The sequence below is a fragment of the Apostichopus japonicus genome, chromosome 22 (assembly GCF_037975245.1).
Source record: "Apostichopus japonicus isolate 1M-3 chromosome 22, ASM3797524v1, whole genome shotgun sequence".
Taxonomy (NCBI): domain Eukaryota; kingdom Metazoa; phylum Echinodermata; class Holothuroidea; order Aspidochirotida; family Stichopodidae; genus Apostichopus; species Apostichopus japonicus.
Window position 1 is genome coordinate 367,580 of NC_092582.1, and position 21,707 is coordinate 389,286.

A 21,707-nucleotide genomic window follows, 5' to 3' on the forward strand; every position below is an offset into this window, starting at 1 on the left:
TGCTTGGTAACATGTCCATCCCATCGTATATGGGTGAATGGGTTGGTGAGTGTGGGAGTGTGGTCAGTTAGTGAGGGGTAGGGAGGGGATATGAGAGGGGGTAATGATACACTGTTTCATATCTTGCCGACTTTCAGCATACCTGATACAAACTGACTACAGCAGACTGTAGCATTTCGAGAATGATAAAGTTGATGGTCTCTGCTAGACATAACTCTAGAAGCTAATGAAGTTCAGTGTTGATATAATAGGCTTCATTGAATGCTTGACGATCCTTATCAGAATTACGATCTGACACTTGACCTAGATTCCGGTAACAAATGAAATTTGAATCAAGACTTCGATACTGACAATAAATAATATAAGAGTAAATCACTGAGAAAAGAACAGACTGTGAAAAGATACTGATTGATGAGACTAGTAAGAACTGTTAACAAGTAAACTTAGCTGGATGAAGGACAGACAAAGAAAGCAAAGGACATCCCACCAAGCCCACCCGCTCACCCCACACCACTCACTCACCCCATCCGCTCACCCCCCTGCTCACCTCATCTGCTCACCCCTAACCCACTCACCCGCTCACCCCACCCTGTTCACCCTAACCCACTCACCTCCCCCCGTGCCCCCCCCCCCCCCCCCCCCCCATCACATCTCTATGAAGCTAGGTTACACTAGAAAAGTGAGATGGGATAAAACAAAGGAATTTAGTGAATATTTAGATAACAAAATAGCTTTGAAACAAGTCATAAATTAGCAATGGTATGTACAGTAGTAGAGACTAATTGAGACAGTCAATCAAAGAGTTCCCGATCTTAGGACCTTTAAAACAGATATAATGCTGAGTGAAATTCAAATGATTTATAGGAATGCGGAATTGCTGAATCTAGTGTTGTGGTTGTATAACAGAATATCGATTTGAAAAGAGAAGTTGAACCGCCAGCATAGACTGCAAAACAAAATTGAACACAAAGGTCGCAGTTTGATGACTGTCATAAATATTAAGAATATCTGAGTTTAACAAAAGGAGTATTACTGTAAGAAAGATAAAAGCTTTTTGTGATATAACATTCTACTTTTCTTTGAAGAACATGAAGTTTCTGCAGTTAGTGAAGGATAGTTGTAGGGTAGTAAGATAAGTGACCTGGATAATTTTACTTTAAATAGAATGGAAAATTCTTTTGGCAGCTAGTGAACCTTTGTCTGTGGAGAAAACTGACCTTTTTAGAACTTTGGTGCACACTATGTGGTGCTTGCTGCCAAGTTAATTATTATAAATGCTAAACACCTAGGAATTTAGCAACATAAGAAATACTGAATTCTGATTGAAGCAAATGATACAATGTTCTGAAAGCTTCCTAAGTGATCCCTTTAAAGACCAACTATGGAGACAACATATTTTTGGGGGGATTTTCCATTAATTTGGGAGTTTACTTACCCATAATCAAGATGTGTAAAAAATAATCTTCGAAAACCTGCTATAACCCATCAAAAGACGACCACAAAAATGGACATTTTGGGTAGTCATAACAAATGATGATCCAGCATTTAGTGATGATCTGTTATCATGGCTCAATAAAACCTGATTTGATACCATTGTATGTGTAGCTTTACCTTGGTTAATATGGAAATCAAAGAATGATCCAGCATTTAGTGATGATCTGTTATCATGGCTCAATTAAACCTGATTTGATACCATTGTATGTGTAGCTTTACCTTGGTTAATATGGAAATCAAAGAATGATGCAGCATTTAGTGATGATCTGTTATCATGGCTCAATTAAACCTGATTTGATACCATTGTATGTGTAGCTTTACCTTGGTTAATATGGAAATCAAAGAATGATCCAGCATTTAGTGATGATCTGTTATCATGGCTCAATTAAACCTGATTTGATACCATTGTATGTGTAGCTTTACCTTGGTTAATATGGAAATCAAAGAATGATGCAGCATTTAGTGATGATCTGTTATCATGGCTCAATTAAACCTGATTTGATACCATTGTATGTGTAGCTTTACCTTGGTTAATAATATGGAAATCAAAGAATGATCCAGCATTTAGTGATGATCTGTTATCATGGCTCAATTAAACCTGATTTGATACCATTGTATGTGTAGCTTTACCTTGGTTAATATGGAAATCAAAGAATGATCCAGCATTTAGTGATGATCTGTTATCATGGCTCAATTAAACCTGATTTGATACCATTGTATGTGTAGCTTTACCTTGGTTAATATGGAAATCAAAGAATGATCCAGCATTTAGTGATGATCTGTTATCATGGCTCAATTAAACCTGATTTGATACCATTGTATGTGTAGCTTTACCTTGGTTAATATGGAAATCAAAGAATGATGCAGCATTTAGTGATGATCTGTTATCATGGCTCAATTAAACCTGATTTGATACCATTGTATGTGTAGCTTTACCTTGGTTAATAATATGGAAATCAAAGAATGATCCAGCCTTTAGTGATGATCTGTTATCATGGCTCAATTAAACCTGATTTGATACCATTGTATGTGTAGCTTTACCTTGGTTAATAATATGGAAATCAAAGAATGATGCAGCATTTAGTGATGATCTGTTATCATGGCTCAATAAAACCTGATTTGATACCATTGTATGTGTAGCTTTACCTTGGTTAATATGGAAATCAAAGAATGATGCAGCATTTAGTGATAATCTGTAATCATGGCTCAATTAAACCTGATTTGATACCATTGTATGTGTAGCTTTACCTTGGTTAATAATATGGAAATCAAAGAATGATGCAGCATTTAGTGATGATCTGTTATCATGGCTCAATTAAACATGATTTGATACCATTGTATGTGTAGCTTTACCTTGGTTAATAATATGGAAATCAAAGAAAGATGCAGCATTTAGTGATGATCTGTTATCATGGCATAAAACCTGATTTTGATACCATTGTTAGCTTTACCTTGGTTAATATGGAAATCAAAGAATGATGCAGCATTTAGTGATAATCTGTAATCATGGCTCAATAAAACCTGATTTGATACCATTGTATGTGTAGCTTTACCTTGGTTAATATGGAAATCAAAGAATGATGCAGCATTTAGTGATGATCTGTTATCATGGCTCAATTAAACCTGATTTGATACCATTGTATGTGTAGCTTTACCTTGGTTAATAATATGGAAATCAAAGAATGATGCAGCATTTAGTGATGATCTGTTATCATGGCTCAATTAAACATGATTTGATACCATTGTATGTGTAGCTTTACCTTGGTTAATAATATGGAAATCAAAGAAAGATGCAGCATTTAGTGATGATCTGTTATCATGGCATAAAACCTGATTTTGATACCATTGTTAGCTTTACCTTGGTTAATATGGAAATCAAAGAATGATGCAGCATTTAGTGATAATCTGTAATCATGGCTCAATAAAACCTGATTTGATACCATTGTATGTGTAGCTTTACCTTGGTTAATATGGAAATCAAAGAATGATGCAGCATTTAGTGATGATCTGTTATCATGGCTCAATTAAACCTGATTTGATACCATTGTATGTGTAGCTTTACCTTGGTTAATAATATGGAAATCAAAGAATGATGCAGCATTTAGTGATGATCTGTTATCATGGCTCAATTAAACATGATTTGATACCATTGTATGTGTAGCTTTACCTTGGTTAATAATATGGAAATCAAAGAAAGATGCAGCATTTAGTGATGATCTGTTATCATGGCTCAATAAAACCTGATTTGATACCATTGCATGTGTAGCTTTACCTTGGTTAATAATATGGCAATCAAAGAATGATCCAGCATTTAGTGATGATCTGTTATCATGGCTCAATTAAACCTGATTTGATACCATTGTATGTGTAGCTTTACCTTGGTTAATATGGAAATCAAAGAATGATCCAGCATTTAGTGATGATCTGTTATCATGGCTCAGTTAAACCTGATTTGATACCATTGTACTGTATGTGTAGCTTTACCTTGGTTAATATGGAAATCAAAGAATGATCCAGCATTTAGTGATGATCTGTTATCATGGCTCAATTAAACCTGATTTGATACCATTGTACTGTATGTGTAGCTTTACCTTGGTTAATATGGAAATCAAAGAATGATCCAGCATTTAGTGATGATCTGTTATCATGGCTCAGTTAAACCTGATTTGATACCATTGTACTGTATGTGTAGCTTTACCTTGGTTAATATGGAAATCAAAGAATGATCCAGCATTTAGTGATGATCTGTTATCATGGCTCAATAAAACCTGATTTGATACCATTGTACTGTATGTGTAGCGTTACCTTGGTTAATATGGAAATCAAAGAATGATGCAGCATTTAGTGATGATCTGTTATCATGGCTCAGTTAAACCTGATTTGATACCATTGTATGTGTAGCTTTACCTTGGTTAATATGGAAATCAAAGAATGATCCAGCATTTAGTGATGATCTGTTATCATGGCTCAATTAAACCTGATTTGATACCATTGTATGTGTAGCTTTACCTTGGTTAATATGGAAATCAAAGAATGATCCAGCATTTAGTGATGATCTGTTATCATGGCTCAATTAAACCTGATTTGATACCATTGTATGTGTAGCTTTACCTTGATTAATATGGAAATCAAAGAATGATCCAGCATTTAGTGATGATCTGTTATCATGGCTCAATTAAACCTGATTTGATACCATTGTTTGTGTAGCTTTACCTTGGTTAATATGGAAATCAAAGAATGATCCAGCATTTAGTGATGATCTGTTATCATGGCTCAATTAAACCTGATTTGATACCATTGTATGTGTAGCTTTACCTTGGTTAATATGGAAATCAAAGAATGATCCAGCATTTAGTGATGATCTGTTATCATGGCTCAATTAAACCTGATTTGATACCATTGTATGTGTAGCTTTACCTTGGTTAATATGGAAATCAAAGAATGATCCAGCATTTAGTGATGATCTGTTATCAAGGCTCAATTAAACCTGATTTGATACCATTGCTTGTGTAGCTTTACCTTGGTTAAAGGTTTATGGACAGGTAGCTACAACTTTACTCTATTCAATAGCAAATTACATCTACTTTTCACATATGCCATCAAATCCTTGAAATTCGATTTCAAAAAGTGAAAAAATCGGGAAATTTTGAGCTTCACAAACGTAAGAATCGATAACCACCTCATAACGTATTGATTTTTTGTGACGTAGAATCGAGATGCGCAGACCGTATGTTAAATGTAAAGTTCTGCGCACTATCTTTTAACGTTGATTTCGCTTGGTAACCTCGAAAATGGAAGCTTCAAAACAACCCGAAATTTCCAGTCCAGAGGTTTCGGACGACGAAACGGGGACAGCAAGTGAGGAAGAAGGCTCTTTGGAATACGAAATTCCGAACCAAGAGGAAATTAGGCCCTATCAATTTGAGCCAGAAGCCGATGAAAGTGACAGCACCACAGACTCGGAAGGTGAACCTGACAGCCATGAAAATCCACGGCGTCTGTTGAATACTGACTGGTGAGAATACATGTAGGCTCATATTTCCACTGTTAGTGTTACTGCAACCTCCTACTATACAACGCCGCGGCATTCTTACTCAAAACTCTCTCCAAACTTAAGACTTAGAACAGTATTTCCAAAAATAAAATTGAATACGATGTAATCATACAAAATTAGAATGTAAACAAATTCATTCTCTTTTAAACAGCATTTTGAATAAACGAATATGGATGTAGGCCTACGAAAACAAGTTTGTCAACGAACGGAATGGTAACGATTACGTGCTTCGGGTATAGATTGATACACAATATATACCCAGTTCGATGACTCAATGTAAACATCCGGAGTTTTCACATATACGCATGCTCTTATCCCTTCTCGATTCTACGTCACATCGTGTCAGAAGTCAAATTTTAGAAACGTGCTTTCAGGCGTTTGTTTTTCGTTGATCTGAGTAATTAATCCTTAATATCTCAAAAACTAGAGCAAATTTTTAAAGAGTTTATATTGAGAATATGCTCGGACATACATAAGCAATACATTCATAGCAAAATTGCTACCTGTCCATAAACCTTTAATAATATGGAAATCAAAGAATGATGCAGCATTTAGTGATGATCTGTCAACATGGCTCAATTAAACCTGATTTGATACCATTGTATGTGTAGCTTTACCTTGGTTAATATGGAAATCAAAGAATGATCCAGCATTTAGTGATGATCTGTTATCATGGCTCAATTAAACCTGATTTGATACCATTGTATGTGTAGCTTTACCTTGGTTAATATGCAAATCAAAGAATGATCCAGCATTTAGTGATGATCTGTTATCATGGCTCAATTAAACCTGATTTGATACCATTGTATGTGTAGCTTTACCTTGGTTAATATGCAAATCAAAGAATGATGCAGCATTTAGTGATGATCTGTTATCATGGCTCAATAAAACCTGATTTGATACCATTGTATGTGTAGCTTTACCTTGGTTAATATGGAAATCAAAGAATGATCCAGCATTTAGTGATGATCTGTTATCATGGCTCAATTAAACCTGATTTGATACCATTGTATGTGTAGCTTTACCTTGGTTAATATGGAAATCAAAGAATGATCCAGCATTTAGTGATGATCTGTTATCATGGCTCAATAAAACCTGATTTGATACCATTGTATGTGTAGCTTTACCTTGGTTAATATGGAAATCACAGAATGATCCAGCATTTAGTGATGATCTGTTATCATGGCTCAATAAAACCTGATTTGATACCATTGTATGTGTAGCTTTACCTTGGTTAATATGCAAATCAAAGAATGATCCAGCATTTAGTGATGATCTGTTATCATGGCTCAGTTAAACCTGATTTGATACCATTGTACTGTATGTGTAGCTTTACCTTGGTTAATATGGAAATCAAAGAATGATCCAGCATTTAGTGATGATCTGTTATCATGGCTCAATAAAACCTGATTTGATACCATTGTACTGTATGTGTAGCGTTACCTTGGTTAATATGGAAATCAAAGAATGATCCAGCATTTAGTGATGATCTGTTATCATGGCTCAGTTAAACCTGATTTGATACCATTGTACTGTATGTGTAGCTTTACCTTGGTTAATATGGAAATCAAAGAATGATCCAGCATTTAGTGATGATCTGTTATCATGGCTCAGTTAAACCTGATTTGATACCATTGTACTGTATGTGTAGCTTTACCTTGGTTAATATGGAAATCAAAGAATGATCCAGCATTTAGTGATGATCTGTTATCATGGCTCAATAAAACCTGATTTGATACCATTGTACTGTATGTGTAGCGTTACCTTGGTTAATATGGAAATCAAAGAATGATGCAGCATTTAGTGATGATCTGTTATCATGGCTCAGTTAAACCTGATTTGATACCATTGTATGTGTAGCTTTACCTTGGTTAATATGGAAATCAAAGAATGATCCAGCATTTAGTGATGATCTGTTATCATGGCTCAATTAAACCTGATTTGATACCATTGTACTGTATGTGTAGCGTTACCTTGGTTAATAATATGGCAATCAAACAATCATGCAGGTGTATTAAAGTTTCCAATTTACACAATATGACCTATTATTTCTTTTAACTGCAGCTGGTTGCCAGGGTGAATGGCATTTATTGACCCCTCCCACCCCTCTGTGTCCATTGTTTGCCATTCCTAACTGATGTTATAGATAAGTAGGCATTGAAAGATATTCTGCACTGCAATTGTTGTCCCAAGCATGGAATCATTAGCCGGGATAATATATGCCTTTATTGTTCCAACAATCTCCCCTCAGAAATAAGTAACTGTTGTCTGAACACAATGCTTGAATGCACTGCGTAGGTGTCTGTAAGGATTCATCTGGTACCTATTAATTGCTAATTGCAACATAGGCCATATTAATCAATCTAATCCATAGGAGTCAAAGGCAACTGGCATTATAATCTAGAAGGGCTGATTTGTAAATTCAACATGTCTTAAATAATTTATGCTAAAAATAGTATAAATGAATTTTTTCACAAATACATGTATATCACAATTTAGCATTACATAGAGAGGAGGAGAAATATTATAGCTTATAGAAGAAAGAACTGCCTTGGCTGTATTTACTCATTATTTCACAACATACTTTAAGACATGAACTATTGTATTTAGCCAACAGATATTCCAAACAGCAATTTTAAATTCACATTGATTAACCATTGATTCTAACGCAGGGGAATATTCTATAACCAAGTTTGTGTATCAGTTTTGATGGCTGTTAATGTTGCTTCTTATTATTTAATGGTCCATTTGTACCAAAGTTGCAATCATGTACTTTTAAAGCATTTGTCCAGTTTGCCTAGCATTCTGCAATGCAGTACAAGACAGGGCATATTTTAACCGGGTTCGCTTCGCAGTTTGCGAGTCGAAATAGCCTGTTTGCGAATCATTTCCCTAGTTGATTCGCAAGTTCTGCGAATCATGAATCGCTACGTTTTTCCATCATCAATATAGCCTAACTGGAAATCGCATCAAGTTGCTAATGCATGTTTTACACAGCGCCGTAGTATGTACTATATCTATGACAGTCGTAGTCCGCGAACGGGCGCTAGGTATGTGCGGGCAGTACAAATTACTAGAAGCATGGTCATTGATACATCCGTACTGTACCACTATGATACGGACCATCGCGTAAATGATATTGCTTATATTTTATTCAAGACGATATTTTTTGAGGATTGAACAAATGACGATAATATCTTGTGAAAGAAATTTGAAATAAATGTGGAAAAAATGCGATTATCCTTTTTCCGTTTTAAGTGTAAATGTTATTCTAGCATTCCATGGTTAAGAAAGTTGAAAAGAAATAAAGTTTATCAACTTCATTTACTGACTTTTGAACTTCGTGAAAACCCGTCCTTTACAACATTGACTGTATAGAGAAAAAACTCTGAAAATCAGTAGAGACATTACCAATTGTGTACGAACAGTAAGTTGGTACACCTTTCAAATTTTACGAAAGGTCGAGCAAAATACTTTCGAAAAATTCACGCGAAACTGGCATATCGTGCTAAATGCAACTAATGTCATGTAAACAAGGCTCTATTACACCCATTTCTGAATAAACCATAAGACCACATCTAGTGTTAAGCGGGGGAAAAGAAAGTATTTTCTAGAATTTCCACAAAAAAAAATAATAATAATAATATCCTACTATAGTTAAGTGTATAGTAAATAGCCTAACCACTTCGTCGGTTACGGATCTCACGTAACAACAAAAACACAACTAATTGTATTTTGCGAAGTTGAAATTTTCTACAAGGACATGGAAACAATATTTAGCATTTAGTTAATCATGCCAAGTGGCCTAAAACATGGGATTACAAGATTCTTACTTTCATAAAGATGGCCATACTGTAGCTATTGGGGCCTTGATATCGTGCTATGACTGTATGGTATAGACTGTGCCTCGTGTATCATGGGGAATAGATTGTTTTGTTCATGCGGAGGAGTCGGTTGACTTGAGGTGTGTTTTACTTACCTTAATGTTACGGGGATATTTACCTACTTTTCTTGAACGTCTAAGATAATATTTCGCATAACTTTACCGATCCTTTACTGACTGACCTAATTAATTCTAGAATGGAGCCAAAATAGTAAACTCCATGAAAAGTTTTTATTGGAAACGTGCCAAAAATGTTAACAAACAGGTGTTAGACAGGGGGGTTGTTTGGCAAGGTACCTGTGAAAATTCGCATCACATGTAGCCTACCGTGATATTTTAGTAGGGATAAACACTGCAGTTGTAAACTGATGTACGTATAGTGCACGCTGTTCATTGTTAGGCAGTCTAGAAACGGGGCTTTGCCGAACGTAATTTGTTTCATAATATCGACAGTTTTGTAAGTTAAACTTTTTAAAGATTGTAAGACAGATTAAATCTCTTTTCATTTTATCACATAATATAGCTACTCTAACTTGTCATTTTAAAATTTTCATCAGTTTCGTGACAATTTAAATTAAAAAAGTTGTCAGTATTTTGAATCCTCAGCTGTGAATTTTTTATCGCCAGACACGCAAAAATACTAAAATTTTCCGGGGGCCTTCGCCCCCTGGAACCCCACACAAGGGGTTCCACCCCTTGACACCACCGGGCGCTAAGGCGGGCCCCTGGACCCCACGACACTATGCTTGCACGCAACAGGGGTTGGTGTGCATGTTCGCTGCGCGAAACCACCGGTGGGAAATCGGCAGTTGTTTGTAGTGTGTTCGCGAACACACTAAACACAACAAGGAAAAATTATCGTAATTATCGAATTATCGCGATAATTTTTGAACTATTTATCGTGACGTTAAAAAGGAAATATCGCCCAACCCTAATTGCAATACCACGTTGTGGGCTACTGGTGCTGGCTATAGGCTAACATTACAATAATAATATTGCACTGTGTAGTACTGTAGTTTCAGAATGTAATCGGATTATCGGATTTATCGCCATCGGTTGAACAGAAATTACATTGTTACAGAATCAGGAGTTCAGGATTTGTGATCGCGCAGTTTCCACAGATTCCGTTTTGTAATTTACTTCCGAATACTTCGTCATGGCAGTTTAAGGTTTCAAGGAGGAAACGGCTAAGAAATGGATTTCGGAGAACAATTGGTCGTGGCTGGAATATGACTTGACTCCCGGAGCGAGTAGGTTTAGTTGAGCGAAATGAGAAACGGATACCACCTGCATTTTCACACAAGGAATTTATTTGTATGTCCTCCTTTTGATGCATACTTTGTGGAATGATAGCATCAGGCGTATCTAGGCTACAGTACATACATTTATACATAAATGAGAAATGAAGATTACTAGATTCACAAATTTCTCAATGCTAATCGATTTTTATGCAGTGCTAATCAAAATGGCAGTTGGTTAGCAAAACGTGCTAATCAATTAATTTTGCTTAAAATATGCCCTGGTACAAGATCAATTATTCTCTGCCAAGTAACTATATTTCCCACTCCCCCCAACCCCCTCAACCCCAACCCCAAATAATTTCACTGGTATGACTTTCAATACCACTGGCCTGACTTGTTGCTACTGTTACTCAATCCCAAATCTGTGTTTGGGACCAGCTTCCAAGTTAACCAAATAAATCTCTTGGTTAGATTGGAGCATTTACCAATAATGTATGAATTTGACACGGCTCACTCATTGTGACACAAATTTACAAACAACCTAAAGAGTAGCTTTAAAGGAGATGTATTGTTCTGCGTAGCTTTAAAGGAGATGTGTAGCTTTAAAGGAGATCAATGCCAACATAACAATTAACATTGTGCAAGTGAGATTGATTTATTGGTCAGTCATTGAAGTTTTTGTCAGGATGTTTATATGGAGGAAAGAGACACCCAGAGAGAGCAGTTAATATTGATTGAAGATGAGAATGAATATTATAATTATGTACATGTTAATATAGATTACTATATAATATTACAAGTATTAATTTATGATGGTAAGTAAATAACTACAGTAGACAGTAGACAGAAAAGAAGAATTGAGAATGAATTTTACTTCTTGTTTTGATTGGTTTGTGGAAATGATCAAACTAGAGAAGTCAATTATACCAATATTCTGATCAACTTTTTTCAGTTTATGTTGTGGGCATTATTATTAAACACTCAAAAGTCCTGTTTGGCCAAGTTCCATGAAAAAGCCAAGTTTAAAAGCTGTTGAAAAATGTCAACATTATAAATTAAATGGTTTTTGACAAACATATTGGTTTAATATTTCCTTTTTTTGAAATGGTTTTTGACAAACATATTGGTTTAATATTTCCTTTTTTTGAAATGGTTTTTGACAAACATATTGGTTTAATATTGCCATTCTACATTTGTAGAAAAAGATGTGGTTTGGGAAATTGGGAATACATTTGATTTCATAATTCCTCTAATAATATCATCTCTATGTGGCCGTTATTGTTTTGTAAAAGTGTATAGTATACTTCTCTGTTTAAAGAAGAGAGATTGCTGTCTGCAATGAAATTGAGGTTATCAATATTATATCAAAGGAACTGCAGACACATTATTCAGACATTTCCTTCAAGCCATATCTATCCTCCAAACAGCTTAAAATGGAATGCCCTCAGAGGCTTGTGATATGAATGAGTAATGAGATATTTTGGGAATGAATTTCCAAGGTCTACAAGCCAACTTGATTAGTTTAGTGCTGGTCATATTAAAGTAATATGTGTTTGGTTTGGGGTCATATTGGATGTGCTGTTCACTTTCAGTACATAAATCCTACACAAGTAGACAATGTGTATGTTAAATGTATTCCATGATGCAAAGATGGCAGAAGTAGTTTCACAAGAACGGTTTGTTTCAATGGTTGAGCTTATTTTGTCAAAGCTGTGTGCATAAATATTTCCTAACAGTGTAGCTGAGATACTTGACAAGTTGAAAGGAAGGTTTGAAAAGCTGAGCTGGGTGGCCATAATAAACAATCTTTATCCTGGCAAGCTTTCTTAAATATAGCTGTGATGTCTATTCTCTTGGGCTTTTAGATGAATAAATGAAAAAAGTATAAATATAATCCTTTTTACAGAATTCCATAAATTGAAAATATGAAACATTAGTAAATTGGAGTTAGAAGTATGTGCAGACATTGCATGAGGAGGATTGGCAATAACACAAAGCAATAACTGCTGTAAAGGGAAGTGTGAGGACCCTAGCCAATTATGACCTTTGACCCATAAAGCATATATACTTTGCTGCCTTCCTGTTATATGTCTTGTCTGATGTCTTTGATATATATGTGCTCCTGTAGATATCAATTGAAGAAGTACCCAGCACAGCACATCCATTGCAATTCATATTTTACTTGAACTAATCCTATAATTTTCAATGGCCAAACTATGGATGATACCCACGAATGTTCAAATTTAAAACATGTAAGTGAATGCACATGTGGTGTTGGTTTATTCAGTTGTCTTGGCTATGCTCTCCAGTTTTTCATGAGTTCATAGTAAGGTCAATACCAGTCCATATACAGTACTTACCAAAGCATAGGATTAGATGAGTCTCTTATGTTTACTGTAATATGTAATACACTGCTGCACCAGTAAGTGCATGCTACTTTAATAGTGATAAACCAAATGCAATTATATCTCTTGTCAGTTTATTGGCATAGTGAAGAAAATCTCTTTCAGACCCTTACCGACTTGATGCAAGGCAGGGATGTTTTTACACTCAGATGAAATTCTGGAGATAAATCAGGCAGGAGTTTTGGTGTTTAATTAGCATGACCTCTTTCTGCTTGATTAATTTCTTCCCTAACCTAGTTTATCTTAGGAGTTGGCTAGCTAGGGAAATGTTTCATGGAATCTCCTTGGAAAGTTGGTATTTATGACTGCTCAGTCAATATATAGATCTGTAAGGGATTCTACCATATACGTAACATGGCCACGGGGGTATTACTTTAGAATGAGCAACTTCTGGGATATCAATGTACAGTAGTTGTATTTGCCTATATGAACTCTGAACTGTTGTTAATGTATAGTTGTTTTTCGTATTTCCATTTGGTACATAACTATGTACATTTTAGCTATATAATTGATAGCCTTTATTGTCATACTGATAAAAAAATAACAAACTTTACATTGTTTAGATATTTAAATTTGCAGGAATTTGTAGCTGAGATAACATTTAACAGAATTACATATCTGACCAGATGTCAAAGAGATAGTAGAGAGTACTCTAGATGCTGGGAATTCCCAATCCCCACCCATCCCCCTTAAGCAGACCATTTGAGATAGTGGAACAGTTACCATACCTGACTACATGTCAATGAAATAGTAGAGAGTACTCTAGATGCTGGGATTTCCCCCTCCCCACCCCCACCTCCAAGCAGACCATTTGAGATAGCAGAACAGTTACCATACCTGACTACATGTCAAAGAAATAGTAGAGAGTACTCTAGATGTTGGGATTTCCCCCTCCCCACCCCCCACCTCCAAGCATAGGCGTACGAGGCGGGGGGAAGGGGGGGCAGACTGCCCCCCCAAATTTCCAGAGGACAAGAAATTCAATATAATACAATACAATAAGATACAATATAATACAATATATATATATATATATATATAATAAAAAAATTGAAAACACCACAGACTTTAACTTATACATCTATTTACCAAAATTGATACAAAAAGAACGACATGTTTCGAAAGTAGCGACTTTCATCATCAGGTTACATACGCAAAATGAACAAGTAATAGCAGACAAATGTACACTAGCAATAACACACAAGGAAAAGTAGATTAACTCAACAAAGATAACAATGGACAGTCAAGCTGCTTGTTGAGATTAGGTTTATCCCAATTGATATGTAGACTTTCTTTGATCCTAAGCTGGAGTTTAGTGGGAGATCCCGCCTTTCAATACCAATGCCTGGATTGTTATACATTATGGCATCGATTGCAATATCAACAGTTTCAGAAAGTGGGATGTTGGTAAATAAACTAACTACATCGTATGATACCATGTAATGATCAGATATGTCCATAGATGTAATTTCCTGGACAAAAGAGAAAGAATCCTGAGTGCAATAATCGAGACAAATGTTGGGAGATATAAGATCACTCAAAAACTTTGCCAGATTATAATTATAAGTACCAATACTTGAAACAATAGGACGAAAAGTAGGAAATGAATTGTTATTAGTACATTTGTGAGTTTTAGGCAGTCCATAAATTCTGGCAGGATGAGATCCTGTAGGGTAAATGTTCATGTAAGTGTCCTCAGGGAAAAACCTTGAGCCCTTGAGCTTTCTTAGAAATCTTTGTAGCTGTCCTTCTCTGCGTAGGGTTGGATCAATTTTTATTTTCTGGAACCTTGTTTCATCTTTGATTATTGAGCTAATTCCCTCGTTGTAAGCTTGACGATCTATAATAACAACTCCGTTACCTTTGTCAGGTTTTAGAATGACGATGCTAGAATTACGTTTAAGTTTCTTCAGAATCTCGGCAAAAATCAGTTCCCCTCTCACTTAATTGACACAGTTGTGTAAATTTTTCTAGTACGCTCCGCGCCAACCGATGGTGGCACTCCGCTCAGATAGTCGTGCATACAACTTTGCAAATCCTGGCTTTTAATGGATTTCTGTGGGTCAAACTCAAAGCTATTTCGAATGGAAAATATTTGTTAAGATATTAACAAGAAAAAACTCTTATTCGGAAGATTCCTACATTAGCAACTAGCATGATTTCACCTAATTTTGTCTCAAAAGAAAACTTGTTCCTTGTTTCCCAATTTGCGCATTGGATATTTCAGTGCTAGTATGCATATTTTCCTTTGGGGGGGGGGGCGTTAATGGAGTGATGTGTATACACAAATAAGATATTACAATAAGAGTTATAAAGGGTATAAATGTAAGGCTGTATCATTCCAATCGAATTTCTGCAAAGTGCCCTTTGATGTCGGTGCCCAGCCCCCAAGATTAAAAGTGCTTCCGCCGCCCTTGACCTGGACATACCCGATAATGAGTGTATATAAGAAACGTTTTCTATTTCATGGATGGTGGGGGGGGTTCCTACAAGCCTAGAAGTACAGGTTTATCATATTCTTTGTTATATTTTATACTTTTTTTGTGAGACAAATTGCAGTCTCACCCGACACAGCGACATTATCCCGCCTACGTGTCGTTGAACAATGTATGTTTTTCTGGAGGTAGCTGAGTACTGTGTTAAAATAATAAATAAGGTAACTAAATAGGAGCTTAAAAAATATACTGTCCCATTTTTCCCCCTTCAAAGTGATGTTACCATTTTTTCTTCTTCTTATTTACCAAATTTTTGGGGAAGTGTAAATTTCTAAAACGTGAGATTATAAAATAAAGAATGTTTAGATGCAACTTGCAAGGCCTCAGAAGTGCCGTTTCCGGCAATCTGAGAGGCATTGTGTGCCAAAAATTTTCTTGTACGCTACGCGCCAACCGATGGTGGTGCTCCGCTTAGATAGTGTCACAGGAACTTTCGGGCACAAAAAGTTCTGCCCCCCCAAACTGAAATGGTCCCGTACGCCTATGCCTCCAAGCAGACCATTTGAGATAGCAGAACAGTTACCATACCTGACTACATGTCAAAGAAACAGTAGAGATTAATCTAGATGCTGGGATTTCCCCCTCCCCACCCCCCCCTCCCCCTCCAAGCAGACCATTTGAGATAGCAGAACAGTTACAATGTACCTAAGTAGAGTTTACTCTAGATGCACTGATGAGGAATAGTAATGGCAATTACAAAATAGTAGGATGTTGTTCATTATCTACTGTACTTGGCTACAGACTCTTTTGCATGTCAAATGTTTTCACATCAAATATATTGCAATGTCCACCAGCATATATGGGACTGTTGGGAGTGTGGTTTACAATGTCCACCAGCATATATGTGACCGTTGGGAGTGTGGTTTACAATGTCCACCAGCATATATGTGACCGTTGGGAGTGTGGTTTACAATGTCCACCAGCATATATGTGACCGTTGGGAGTGTGGTTTACAATGTCCACCAGCATATATGTGACCGTTGGGAGTGTGGTTTACAATGTCCACCAGCATATATGTGACCGTTGGGAGTGTGGTTTACAATGTCCACCAGCATATATGTAACCGTTGGGAGTGTGGTTTACAATGTCCACCAGCATATATGTAACCGTTGGGAGTGTGGTTTACAATGTCCACCAGCATATATGTGACCGTTGGGAGTGTGGTTTACAATGTCCACCAGCATATATGTGACCGTTGGGAGTGTGGTTTACAATGTCCACCAGCATATATGTGACCGTTGGGAGTGTGGTTTACAATGTCCACCAGCATATATGTAACCGTTGGGAGTGTGGTTTACAATGTCCACCAGCATATATGTAACCGTTGGGAGTGTGGTTTACAATGTCCACCAGCATATATGTGACCGTTGGGAGTGTGGTTTACAATGTCCACCAGCATATATGTGACCGTTGGGAGTGTGGTTTACAATGTCCACCAGCATATATGTGACCGTTGGGAGTGTGGTTTACAATGTCCACCAGCATATATGTGACCGTTGGGAGTGTGGTTTACAATGTCCACCAGCATATATGTGACCGTTGGGAGTGTGGTTTACAATGTCCACCAGCATATATGTAACCGTTGGGAGTGTGGTTTACGATGTCCACCAGCATATATGTAACCGTTGGGAGTGTGGTTTGCAATGTCCACCAGCATATATGTGACCGTTGGGAGTGTGGTTTACAATGTCCACCAGCATATATGTGACCGTTGGGAGTGTAGTTTACAATGTCCACCAGCATATATGTGACCGTTGGGAGTGAAGTTTACAATGTCCACCAGCATATATGTGACCGTTGGGAGTGTGGTTTACAATGTCCACCAGCATATATGTGACCGTTGGGAGTGTGGTTTACAATGTCCACCAGCATATATGTGACCGTTGGGAGTGTGGTTTACAATGTCCACCAGCATATATGTGACCGTTGGGAGTGTGGTTTACAATGTCCACCAGCATATATGTGACCGTTGGGAGTGTGGTTTACAATGTCCACCAGCATATATGTGACCGTTGGGAGTGTGGTTTACAAATTGCTCCTGAAGTAGGAAAGCTTGTTTTGTTTGATTCATTGTCCATTTGGCCTGCCAACATATTTCAATATCATGAGACATTTGGGTCTCATTATAGAGATGCCAAGATTAGTAGATTATGTTCTCTCTGTCATCTTGGATAAACCTTGGATTAATCAAGTCTACCACAGATTAGTCAGATGTCAACAGTCTCCATAAGATATAATAGCTCTGAGATGTGTGAATTAGGTCAAACAAAGTCTCCATGAGATAATAATAGCGCTGAGATTTGAGAATACCATAATTTAGAACCCCCTCCCAAGAAGTGACTGCTGTTAACGAAATGAAGAAAGGTCATACTAATATGTTTTTGGAAATGTAATTTAAGTTTCTTGAGTATTCTCAATGTTTCATAATTTTTACCAGTTTGGCTTGGAGGTAAGCGTAGGTTTGAATGCCAAGTACACAGTAGGTGAATGAATAGGGTGGTGGGGGTGGGGAAGTTGTCTGTCATTTCAACAATACGCGCACTTGAGAAACTGAATTTTGCAGCCAGTGACCAATTGTCAGTGGAGGACATTTTGCCGGTTTCATTGTCATAAGCACCTTTTTCTAAGTATTGTTTTCTGCCGCGTAATAATTATCACTTTTTAGGTTACACTTGAAACCCATGTCTGTAGAAGGTCTTTGTGGTCATGCACTTCTGCTCTCTGATTCAAACATGCCTTCCCTTTAATACAAGAGATTTAGAGCTGATATTTAGAAGTTCAAAATGATCTGTTTGTGAGTCATAGACAAGTTATATGTGACAGGCCAATATCTATGACCCCGTTGGCGATTAATTTATTGCCAACGGAGGGCGAATGCTAGCAACTTGTATGAGAGTGTCCTACAGTCTGGATCTGAAGTACATGTAGTTTTATGTGGCACTTATTAAGCTAAATTCTTTGAAGGAAGGAAAAAAAATCTTGACAAGTCACTTTAAAGGGACTGCATTTCTAGAAGCAGCCATGGACGTTGTGGCTATGTCACATAGATGTGAACTTTTACATCAACCTAAGAGGAGTTAAAAAAACAATGTAAACGTGGTATTAACTGATACCCTGCACAAGTGTGGCTGGAAAGTTGTGAAAAGAAACCGTGGCATATGATTGTCTTCAAGCTCAGCTTGAATTCTAAATCCATTCAAGATTTGCACCTGTGACAGTCATTCTCTCCACTCCATGAAGATGTTATTAATTAGTAAATTAAGAAGATAAACACTTTCTGTATCACTATAAGCCAGTAGATGTTGTATGCATTATCATTTCTAAAGATCTTCCAGTCTGTTTAAGGAAGTCTTGTGCCTTGCATTTGGTTAATTTATAAAAAAGGAAATACAGATTATAATAATTATCACTTTATTCTGTTTTTTTTCTGTTTTTAACGTTTATAAATAATGATGAGATAGGTGATAATAATGATGAGATAGGTGAATTTCCATATTTCCTTTTGTATGCAGATATGAGTGATTTAATGTTAAACCTGTGTGTGTGCCATGACAACGTAACCGTTGAATCCATAAACAGTGTTAGTTACTGTAACAAATCTTATAAGTTTTATAAACCTGCATGAATCCTGGGAAAAAAAAACATTTAATATAGTCTTTGTTATGGAATTACACTTTACATGCAGCAGATACTTTATTTCCAGTTTCAATGTATATTAAATATTAGTTGTAAACCGTTTGATTTCCACAGACATTTGATGAGTGTGTGAAGAGGAAAGGTTATGACTGTCACCCAGACAGGCTCTGGATTCAGGTACCATACTTCTGTGGTCATGCTGAAGAATGCTGGTAAGTCCCCCTCTGCCACCCTCACCACGTACCATACACCACACTCATGCAAGCCCCACCCTCATTCAGCCCCACCCTCCTGCACCATCCAGACACAACATTAACATGTTCTATCAGATTACAAGAGTGTTCTTATAACATTTATGGACATGTCATGTGATAACACACAATGGAGATCTGATCACCAGTGTGTTCATATGGGTAGCTGGCCTGTGATCTGATAAAACGCTAACATCACACCATGATCTGACAACACGCTGGTGATCTGATCCTTTGCAGATTCGTGACTATGATCACCAGTGTGTTCATATGGGTATTTGACCTATATCTGATAACACGCTCATCATCACACCGTGATCTGATAACACGCTTTGCATCACACTGTGATCTGATAACAGGCTGGTGATCTGATCCTTTGCAGACTAGTGATCATGATTATGATCACCAGTGTGTTCATATGAGTAGTTGGCCTGTGATCTCATAACACGCCCATCATCACACCGTGATCTGATAACATGCTGGTGATATGATCCTTTGCAGACTAGTGATCATGATTACTGTGCTGGTATTTGACCTATGATCTCATTACACTCTGGTCTTTAGAGGGTGATCTAATTATGAGCATGTTATCCCATGTAAACACAGATTCTTTTGCTCTTTCTCTCTGTAAGCATGTTGTTTAAATTACAAATGAAAGTCATGCCTTTGTTCTGTATGATTGTAGTTTAATTTATTTATTTGTCTGTCTGGGAACCCTAATCCCATAAAGTTACCATAACATTAAAGTGTCAGGGTTAGTTTATGTGAAGACCTATAATCTATTGACAATCAGTAAGGCATGTGTAAAGGATGAATGATGAGCTGTAACCCTAAATACTGTTGGAATGTGCTAGCTTAGGTCTGCTCTGATAATAAAGTTGTCTGAGTTGGTTGCTACAGTGATTGTCATGGCAGCTTTTGATGTTTTGATGCTCTTTGGTAACATAATCCCTAACAATGTATGTCAGTGTAGAGAGGTATAAGTTGGAACCTGAAAAATTTAACTTTGAAATTTTGCCTGAAAACAAAAGCAAAGAGTCTCTGGATGTAGAATCACTCATTATTCTTCCTTCGATGAATAAATCTAGAAGGAAGTCATAGATTGGTCAATTGAAATCATATTACATGCATATATAATATGTTTGTTTGTTACATCATATCATAGAGCATAGGGAGTGACTTACCTGACACAGAGCTGCTACAGTCAAATATCAGAGTTACTGCGCATACAAATGCAAAGATGATAATGTAGAATGATTTGTACAGAAAACCTTAGTATTGTCAGAATCGTAAGAAAATTCATTTATATTTCTTTTTAAAATTTGATGACTATGTTATTCCCACATAACATTTGTTGAAAAGTTGAGTTAAGGAAGGTGGTTGCTTTCAAAACAAGCATGGAAAACTTATAGCATGGATGAAGTGAGGTATTATCATAAGTAGTTGCTAATTAAGGCTACGGTAAAACAATGGCTGCTTCAAACCTGTTAGATGAAAATAAAAACATATGAGTGGAATAGATTATGTTAATTTTTGTCATTTTAGTCATAAATTGTAATCAGTGTAATAGTGTTGTTATAGCTAATTGGGATATGTGTTGACAGTGTTGTTGTAGCTAATTGGGATATGTGTTGACAGTGTTGTTATAGCTAATTGGGATATGTGTTGACAGTGTTGTTATAGCTAATTGGGATATGTGTTGACAGTGTTGTTATAGCTAATTGGGATATGTGTTGACAGTGTTGTTATAGCTAATTGGGATATGTGTGGACAGTGTTGTTATAGCTAATTGGGATATGTGTTGACAGTGTTGTTATAGCTAATTGGGATATGTGTTGACAGTGTTGTTATAGCTAATTGGGATATGTTTTGACAGTGTTGTTATAGCTAATTGTGATATGTGTTGACAGTGTTGTTATAGCTTATTGTGATATGTGTTGACAGTGTTGTTATAGATAATTGGGATATGCGTTGACAGTGTTGTTATAGCTAATTGGGATATGTTTTGACAGTGTTGTTATAGCTAATTGGGATATGTGTTGACAGTGTTGTTATAGCTAATTGGGATATGTGTTGACAGTGTTGTTATAGCTTATTGTGATATGTGTTGACAGTGTTGTTATAGCTAATTGGGATATGTGTTGGCAGTGTTTTTATATAGCTAATTGGGATATGTGTTGACAGTGTTGTTATAGCTAATTGGGATATGTGTTGACAGTGTTGTTATAGCTAATTGGGATATGTGTTG

At 36.6% G+C, this 21,707-nt stretch overlaps 1 protein-coding gene across 4 annotated transcripts in view; it reads left to right on the top strand.

Annotated features, from left to right (window-relative positions):
• The window catches only part of LOC139964363 (heparan sulfate 2-O-sulfotransferase 1-like), a 76,079-nt gene that overhangs the window by 43,823 nt on the left and 10,549 nt on the right, over positions 1-21,707 (top strand). For all 4 annotated transcript variants that reach the window (XM_071965912.1, XM_071965911.1, XM_071965910.1 and 1 more), the window contains exon 6: positions 19,323-19,420. In XM_071965912.1, coding sequence (XP_071822013.1) covers positions 19,323-19,420 — 98 coding nt within the window. The remainder of the gene's footprint in view (positions 1-19,322; positions 19,421-21,707) is intronic.